Genomic DNA, 9,853 nt, shown 5'->3' with positions numbered 1-9,853 from the left:
GTAATCTGGAAAGACAGGGTAACGGTGGACATAGTTCAATAGTGATTGATTTTATAAAACACAAATGAAAATTACTGTATAAAACACAATGTGGATGAAGGATAATGTGAAACACAATGTATACAAACTTTGTATGAAAACTAGTATAAGAAATTTAAAAAAAAAATTATATCCAAAATTGTAAGAATTATTATTTACACTGGAAAGGAGTCCAAGAGAACCAAACTATGACCTTGAGTAGATCTCAACTGAATTTTAAAATCATCTTAAGAATAAAATTGATGCAATTAACACTAATGACTGAAGACCAGATTGGTTGTAGGATAACATTAAGGGCATCATGTATAGGAACACAAAGGTCATTACAAATACAGGTAAGAAATAAAGATTAAAATAGATATCAGAAGACTCTGAAGTTTAGCCTGGAAAAAAGAAAAAGTCAAAACAGAGAATTAAGAGCTCCAAAAAGAAGATTTCAAAGAGTATCTCAAGAAGACAAAGCAAAGTATTATAATGAAATGTACAAGGAGCTGGAATTAGAAAACCAAAGAGAAGAACATGCTGAGCTTTTCTCAAAAGCAAAAATGTCCAACAATGAATGAATGGAATTCTGAAATCTTTGTATATGTTCGTTGAAATAAAAAAATAAAAATAAAAATAAAAAAAGCAAAAATGTCAGTCTAAAGAGTAAGGTGCACTAGATTCAAGATACATCTGAAAACTGGATAATGAATAAAGATGACAGAAGAAGAATCTTTATCTTTGAGTTGTGGTGCTGGAGGAGAGTACGGAAACTCCCATGGACTGGCAAAAAGAACAGAGAGATATCTTTTGGAGAAGGTAAAGCCAGAGCACTCCTTGGAGGCAAGGATGGTGAAAGAGATGAATCTTCATTTCACATACTTTCGGGTATGTTGTAAGGAGGGGCTAATCTTCAGCAACAGGTATCATGTTTGGTAAGGTCAGTGAAAGAGAAAATGACTCTCAAAAAGATGGACTGAATATGTGATACACCTCCCCTCAGCTCCAGTGAACAGGAGAGGCCCTGCAGAGACACCAGCCTGTCTTCCTTGGACAAAGCAATGCCTTTCCTCCCCTGCATGGCCTTCAGGCCAAAGAAATAAGGGAGATCACCAATATGCAAAACTTTATAAAGATATGACCTGCAATTAGTATAAGAATGAAGTCAGTACCTACCACTGAACTGTCTCAGAGTAGAGAAAACAGGTACCTTGGCCTTGAACATTGCTAACTAGCTACATCATGTGGGATTTCTTAAAGTCAAATTGAAGAAGTCAGGTGGAGCTGTTGTTTCTGGAGGGTAATAGTCATCATGCTTAAGAAGACAAGAAAGGAGCACCAATATATAGGTCTTTCACAAAATATTACCATTCTTTGTGACATTGTCTAGTTACAAAAACCCTAACATCTACTAAGAAGACACATGATGTCAAGAAAGCAGTAGCAGCCTGCCTCAGTCATAATAAAAAAGCAAATTAACCCCTCTCCTAAAAAAACCAGATGCAATGAATACTCTAAATAAGGAAAACAGTGAAAAATGATGGGAGAAATAATGGAAGCCATTAAGAGAGCAAATGATCCAGAGGTAGTGATCCATTAGAAATACATTGATGATGAGCAACTTGAACAGATATGGAAGAAAATGCAGAAGATAAACAAAAGAATTGATAATAGAGATAAAGAGGTAGAAGAACTTCAAAAAAAATCATCAAAAGACAGAGAAGGGGCAGCCAACACAGTGCTGGAAATAACAGAAAAGCATGAAGATGCAATCCAGAATGTTAAAAACCGAAATGACAAAAGTATCCAATATGGAGACGGTACAAAAACGTAGAACTGAAGAGATGGAACACAGAGCCAGTGAGCTGGAAGACAAGAGCCTCGTTGGACATATATTAGAATAAAAATTAGAGATGAGACATAAAGAAAATGAAGAAAACATTAGAGTCATGTGGGATGACATCAAAAGGAACAACACACGTATAAATGGAATTCCAGAACAGGAGAGTGACAGGGAAGTCACTGAGAATATTGTGAAAGAAGTACTAGAAGAAAAGTTTCCAGGTATTTTAAAGAATGGGGAAATCCACATTCAAAAAGCAGTGCAAATGCAAAATAGGGTAGACCAAAAAAGAAAAAAAATCAAGACATATCATAGTCAAATTCTCCAAATTAAAAGATACAGATAGGATATTAAAAGCAGCACAAGAAAAACAAAGAGTCACCCACAAAGGAGAAACAATTAGACTGAGCTCTGATTTCCCAGCAGAAACCATGCAAGCTAGAAGGCAATGGGATGTCATATGCACAAAGTTGAAAGAAGTTTCAAGCCAAGAATACTATACCCAGCAAAGCTCTCCATCAAATATGAGGGAGAAATTCTATCCTTTGCCAGAAAGAAGGAACTTAAGGACTATGTGAAAACAAGACTAAAACTATAAGAAATTTTATGTGCAGTGCTTCACATGGAGACACCAAAGGAAAAGTAGGTGGACCAGAGTAACCAGAAACAACAAGAAAAGAAACACAGCAAAATGACAACAGTAAAACCTGGCCTGACCAAAAAAAAAAAAATACACTCAAGAAAGAAAATGGAAAAATCACTACAGAAGTCAAATGATTCATAAAAATCAATTTAAGCAGCATGAGATAAGCAGAAAAATACACTCAATGTGAATGGACTAAGTGTACCAATTAAGAGAAAAAGAGTAGCAGAATGGATTAAAAAAAAAAACCCACCAAAGTCCATAAATATGTTGCCTACACATCTAAAATAAAAAGAAGAGAAAGATGGACTCAGATATCAAAGTCTGGGAAAAAATATACCAAGCTAACGGCAACCACAAAAAAGCAGTAATAGCAATCCTAATCTCTGATAAAATAGTCTTTAGAATGAAAACTACCATAAAAGATAAGGAAGGGCATTACATACAGATTAAAGGCACAATAGAAGAAGAAGACACAACCATGGTCAATATTTATGCACCAAATGATAGACCTGAAAAATACATAAAACAACTGTTAACAGTTGTTGAAGGAAAGAAAGTTGAAGAAAGAAATGGTACCACTATAGTGGTAGGAGACTTCAATACACTGCTATCACCAAAGGTCAACTCAAAAGAAACTTAGCAAAGATGCAGAATACCTAAACTATACAATCAGCCAACTTGATCTTATGAATGTATTCAGGGTACTGCACCCAACTAAAACTCAATTAACTTTCTTCTCAAGTGCACAAGATACATTCTCCAGAAGAGATCATATATTAGGACACAAAGCAAGCCTCAATAAATTTGAAAAAAACATTTAAATAATACAAAGTATCTTTTCAGATCTCAATGCCATAAAACTAGAAATTAACCACAGGAGGGTAAAGCTTACAAAACCATCCATGTGAAAGCTAAATAACTCTCTGTTAGAACATGATTGGGTTATAAAAGAAATAATGAAATGGAAAAAGTTCCTTGAAACAAAATAAAATTACAAAACAATATATCGGAACTTCTGGGATGCAGATAAGGCAGTCCTCCTGGGGCAGTTCATAGCAATAGGCATACACATAATAAAGGAAGAAAAATAAAAATATGTACTGACATAATGACTGCTGTATCAAGCTCAAGGATTTCAGAGATGGTAAAGATGGCCTGGGATAGGACGGGGTGTGAATCTGTTGTTTATAAGGTCACTATGAGTTGTAATTGTTTCAATGTCCCTAACAGCACATTGCAATACTAAAGGATGCTATAATAAAAACCTTGAATGATGCATGAAGCAACAAAATAAGATGGAAGGAATACACATAGTCACCACACTAAAAACAACTGGTAGACATTAAATCATTTCAAAACGTAGCATACAATAAAAAAAGTAATAATACTGAAGAAAGATGTCCAAGCTGTGCTGAAGTCATTGGCAAAAAAATAAGACCCCATGAATTGATGTGATACCATTAGCATTATTTCAAGAAATAGGTGTAAACCAGTTTGTCTGTGCTCACCAGTCTCAGCCAAGAAATTTAGAAGACAGCCACCAGCTACCTGGCTAAGGGATCGAAAAAGATCCACATTTGTTCCCATTCAAAACAAAGGTGATCTAGAAGAATGTGGAAATAAATAATATCACTAATGTCACATGCAATAGAAGTCTTGCTGAAGATTACTGTTAAGTGGCTGGAACAATGTATTAACAAGGAATTTCCATAAATTCAAGCTGAATTCAGATGAGGTCAAGGTACAAGGGATATCATGGTTATGTCAGATTCATTTTGGTTGAAGTAGAAACTACCAGAGAGATGTTTACATTTGTTTTCTTTAATATACAAAAGCATTTGACTAGTCATAACAAATTACAGCTAACATTGAGAAGAATGTGAATCACCAAACATTTAATTGTGCTCACGTGAAACTGATACATAAACCAAGAAGTTGTTGTCCAAATAGAACAAGGGAACACAGCCTGGTTTAAAATCAGGGAAGGTGAGTATCGGACACATATCATTTCTCCACACCTATTCAATCTATATGCTGAGCAAGTCATTCAAGAGGTTGTATTATATGAAGAAGAATGAAGCATCTGGATTGGAGGAAGACTGAACAACAACCTGTATTATGTAGATGATACAGCCTTGCTGGCAGAAAGTGAAGAAGACTTGAAGCAGTTGTTGCAGAAGATCAAAGACTACAGCCTTCAGTATTGGATACATCATAACATCAAGAAAAGAAAATTCCTCACTACTGAACCAATAGCCAACATCATGATATATGGAGAAAAGACTGAAATTGTCAAGTTTCACTTTACTTAGTTGCACTACCAATTTCACTGTAACAGCAGTTAAGAAATCAAAAAAGATGTTGCATTGGGAAAATCCACTCTGACAAAGATGTCAGTTTAAAGATTGACATTGTCATGGTATTTTCAGTTGCTTCCTACCATCTGATATTTGGACAATGACTAAGTATGACAGAAGAAAAACTGATGTATTTGTGTTGTAGACAAAAGAATGCCTTTGAGTTGGAGTGCTGGTGAACAGGATTGACTATATCATGGACTGTAAAAAGAATAAACAAATTTGTCTTGAAACATGTTCAACTAAGGTACTCCTTAATGGCAAGGATGGTGAAGCTTCATCTCACTGACTTTTGGAACATAAGATGAACTGACACAGCGACTTTCACAAAGGGCTTGAGCAGGTCAGAGAAAAGGAGGATGCCACAGTGCAGGGCAAAAAAAGCCCAGTCTGTACTCATAGGGTCACTATTAGTAGTTGGCTTGATAAAACCTAACAACAGAAACAACTAGATAGGATCATTTTCCTTTCTTCAAACTTTTAGACTTTCCCAAAGACATTTATGGTAAAATCCTCTATTTTCTCTTGTATCCAAAGTTTGACCTCCTATTTTTTTATCCTCTAAGGTTTGTTGCCTAGATTGAACTGCTACATAAGTTATTTTTGCTTGAATAGCTGCAAGATCTGGTTTTAGCCAAAAATAACATCAGCTAAAATAGAATATGACAACAATATCAACATTGTACATCTGACTATAAAACAGTATCTTAAATCCTGCAAATCAGGCAGATTTTCCCTATGGTTTGTAAGAGAGCTACTTAATAAGAAGTTTCCTCATTGGAAAGAAGGCAGGGTCATCTTTTCCTTCGAAAACAAATATGGCAGCAACTGTGTGTGAAAATAGGCATGATGTGAAGTAGCTTAATGAACAGTCAGTTGTACCACTTGGCTCATGCTTACACATAATAAATTACATATAACTCTAGTTGTTGGTGTGTTCAGCTGCCACTGAGTTGGCCCAATCTGCAGCAATGCAGTGCATTACAGCAAGAGTCACTGTCTGCGCCTGTGCCAACCCCATGACTAACTGCACACAGGATCACTGTGATACACAGGGGTTTTCTTGCTTGATTTTCCTAATTAAATCACTAGACCTTTTTTTCCTAATTTGCTTTAGCCCAGAAACCCTGATAAAACCTTTTCAGCAGTATGTTGTTGCTGAGTGCTATCAAGTAGGAATCGACACACAGGTGCCCCTCCACTGGATTTTCAAAGGCATTAAATAACAGGGGAAGAGAATGTCCATCTTTCTCCTGCAGAGAAGCTGGTGGATTTGAACTGCATGCCTTCTGGTTGGCAATGCAGATCCTTTGCCACTAGACTATCAGAGTTCAGCAGTATAGCAACACAGAAACATGCATTAAGAAATGTGTGGTGACTACCAAGGAGGTGTGCTGGCCCAGAATCAAAGCCAGGTCTCCTATATAGAAGGTGAGAATTGTACCACTGAACTGCCATTGTCTTTGCCATGCAGCATATATACTAATTATACTAATATATCATGTAATAAGAAAGCATTTCAAGAAGAATCTTTTAATGTTCATCCTTTCTGTTTCAGGCATCCACAACCCCTGAAGCAAAAACAAACAAGAAATCAAACCCATTGCTGCCAAGGTGATTGTAATCCACAGTGACCCTGGATATCAGAACAGAATGGTCCTATATAGAGCCTCCAAGGATGAAAATAATTGTGGAAATGTTTTTCATTGCCTCATTTTTCTCTCACAGAGTGACTTGTGGGTTCAAAACACAGACCATTTGGGTTAGCAGTCAAATGCCTTAGTCTACAGCACCACCAGAGCTGGGACTCCTACTGGAGAAAGGGAATACTTTATGGTTTAAAATTAGGAAGGGTATGCATCAGAGTTGTATCTTTTCTCTGCACTTATTCAGTTTGTACACTGAGAAAATAATTCACAAAGCCGAAATCCATATAGAAGAATGTGGCATCAGGATTAGAGGAAAGACTCATCAGCAGCCTGTGTTATGCAGATGACACAACTTTGCTGAAAGTGAGGAAAATAAGAAACACTTTCTGGAGAAAATCAAGGACTACAGCCTTTGGTATAGATTACATCTCAACATCAAAAAAACAAAGGTACTCACCACAGAGCCAACAGTCAACATTATGATAGAGAAAGACTGAAGCTATCAATTATTTCATCTTGCTTGGATCCACACTCAACACCCCTGGTATCTGAGGTCAAGAAATCAGGAGATGTACTGGGCTTTACCTTCTTTTTTAAAATCAGCAAATCCTCTGCAACTTGCTTCACTTTCACTAAGTGTGTTGTCAAATATGACTTTTTTTAAAAAAACTCTAAATAAAATTTAAATATTTATTAGGCCACGTAGTTTGTTTTGTGTTGTTGATTTTGGTTTTTTGTTGATTTTTTAAATTGTTCCAATGCATACCTATCGACTAAGTCTTCTATATTTTATTCTCGTACTTTAAGGTATTCATACTTTTATATAAAATATATCTATATAAATTTAAATTTCCATAATACTAAAATTTGGTATGAGAGCTAAAATATGAGGCTAGGGATTTCACAATGCTTGGCCAGTTTTCCTAATACTACTGCAAATCAAAACTTGTGCTTTATCCTACTGTACATCTGTGGGCATACTGGTTCTGATTCAATGCAGGCAGCAAGATCATTTAGAGTAGGCATAGATGGGGCCTACCTCCCACCATTCTGTCCTCCCTCCTCCACTGGCCTCATGATGAAGCCAGGAACAAATGCCAAGTTCTCTCCACTCCATTCCACTGGCAGAACTGCAGGTACAATTGGTCCACACAAGTCAGAGGCAGACCCAGGCATGCCTGCTGCCAAACCCAGCACCTGTCCCTCTGCCTCCTGACTTTGCTCCTCCTTTTAGAGGGTTTAAGAGTGAGTCTGAAAATACTATCCCGCTGGGCATCCTCTCCGACAGGATGTAAGCCAGGTACAGCTTTGCACAAGCAAGGTCTCAAGCCCACTCTATCAAACCTTCCTAGAAAGCTCTGGCAAGTGGGTGGCACCTATTCCTAGTTTCCAGCATAACGGCAGGCTTGTTTCTTCCTTATTATCATTTCAATGGGAATTTGGGGGGGGAGGGTAAAAATGAACACCTGTGCTCAAGTATCCATCTTGCCAGGAAACTGAATGACTCCATAATTAACACTAACTTGTGCTCAAAAATGGGCAGGAAACAGCTCATGAACATTACCTTTGATAGCTGCTAAATATCCCCGGAGTTCTCTCTGAAGTCTGGTACCTTCTGCCTGAAAAACAAACACAGAGATACTGAACAGTCTTGATGACATTTTGTGTGCAAACATCTGTGCAAACTTGAGAAGCATTAGTGAAAATCTAAAATGTCTTACTGCAAGATACTCATTCTAGAAAGAACATGGCCATGTGCACATAGGCTAATGAATGTGATGCCCGTCAGTCCAGATAAATTCAGAAGTTTTTTTCAGCATAAAAGAGAGAAGACATGTGAGGTATTACTAAAAGTGGGAAATGTAACTCACTATAAAGGCTCCCACTAATTAAAGAACTATTAAGTCTCAAATTTTGACTCATGGGTAGAATGGTAGGAAACTGTGTTACAACAGTAACAAGAACAACATAGAGCTCTGTTGGCCTAGTGGATAGAAAGTTATGCTACCAAGTCAAAGGTGGGTGATTTTAACCTGCGGCCCTCAGCCCTGGTTTTAAATGTTTTTGGTCAAACATTCTTCTAAGTGGTATAGCACTAGTCTTTGAATTTGCTGTACAGAGGTAACTCATGGTTGCCGTGAGCTTATTTTTCAAAATGACTTTCCTAGGTCTTCAACTTTCACCACATGGTTGTGCAGGAGCATGCAAACAGGGTATGTAGTCTGTTTTGGCATCCCACAAGGTTTAAATTGAGCAGGTATGGTGGCAGAAATTGGGGATCTCACTATCAGAAAAGAAGATGCAGAGAATGCCGTTCATGTCCTTCAGAGTAAGAGATTCCTGTACCAGCCTGACTGGGACCTACACAAGAGTTAACAGCAGTTCTAGCAGAGAACCAGAGACTGACATGAGACAGAGCTCAACAGCTACCTTGCAGAGTCAGAGCCAGTGGCCTCCACCCAACACTACCGGAGGGCTTGGAGGGAGATGACATTACCAGCAGGACAAAGATCTTTGTTAACAGAACTCTGATGTCCTAGTGGTAAGCAGCTGCACTGAGATCCCATAGGCATGCAGTTCAAATCCACCAGCAGCTCCGCGGAAGAAGGTGGGCAATCTCCTCCTGTAAGATTTACTGTCTGTGAAAACCCAGTGGAGGGTCACCTATGGGTCGCTTCTGACTTGATGGTACTAAACAACAAAACTATGAGGAATGTGTGCACACTTATGGAGAGATACTGAGGAATTGCATCCTGTTGTCAACTGGAACTGTAACCTGTTAACTTCCTGAATAAACCCCATAACTGAGAGTGTTTCAGAGTATGGTTCCACGAGATCTGTGTGGTCATTGCAACACACTGTAGAGCAGAGAGAGCCCAGAGAAGGAGATGCGTGCAAGTCTCAGCAGAGCTGGTGGGAGCAGGGGATATGTGTCTGACTGCATGGAAACTGGTTTTGTCCGATTGATGTTATGAATGCAGATATTTCTACTTTGCCAGGTGAGTGGAGATCAGGCATGGTCATCCTAATGCAGCCTGTATTCTTTTTACAGGTGTCCACTATCAAATATGATTGGTTATACATTGGCCACATGCAGATGGTAAGTAGTTAGATATGCTACAAGTGTGAAGTACAAACCAGGTTTCAGAGACTCAGTACGAAAACATATAAAACATCTCCTCAGCGTGTTTCATACTGATTACATGCTTATATGGTAATATTTTAAATATGGGGCATTAAATAAAATGTTGTTGTTGTTGTTATGTGCCGTCGAGTCGTTTCCGACTCATAGCGACCCTATACACAACAGCCCTAAACCCTGCTCTATCCTGCGCCA

General features: G+C 38.0%; 1 protein-coding gene across 2 annotated transcripts in view; it reads right to left on the bottom strand.

Moving 5' to 3' along the window:
• Nucleotides 1-9,853, bottom strand: part of AMPH (amphiphysin) — a 340,422-nt gene that overhangs the window by 143,700 nt on the left and 186,869 nt on the right. For both annotated transcript variants that reach the window (XM_006887583.1, XM_006887584.1), the window contains exon 3: nt 8,081-8,135. In XM_006887583.1, the coding sequence (XP_006887645.1) occupies nt 8,081-8,135 (55 nt within the window). The remainder of the gene's footprint in view (nt 1-8,080; nt 8,136-9,853) is intronic.

The sequence above is a fragment of the Elephantulus edwardii genome, unplaced genomic scaffold (assembly GCF_000299155.1).
Source record: "Elephantulus edwardii isolate Elephantulus edwardi_28Jun2011 unplaced genomic scaffold, EleEdw1.0 scaffold00059, whole genome shotgun sequence".
Taxonomy (NCBI): Eukaryota; Metazoa; Chordata; class Mammalia; order Macroscelidea; family Macroscelididae; genus Elephantulus; species Elephantulus edwardii.
This window is presented reverse-complemented; position numbering and strand designations above follow the sequence as displayed.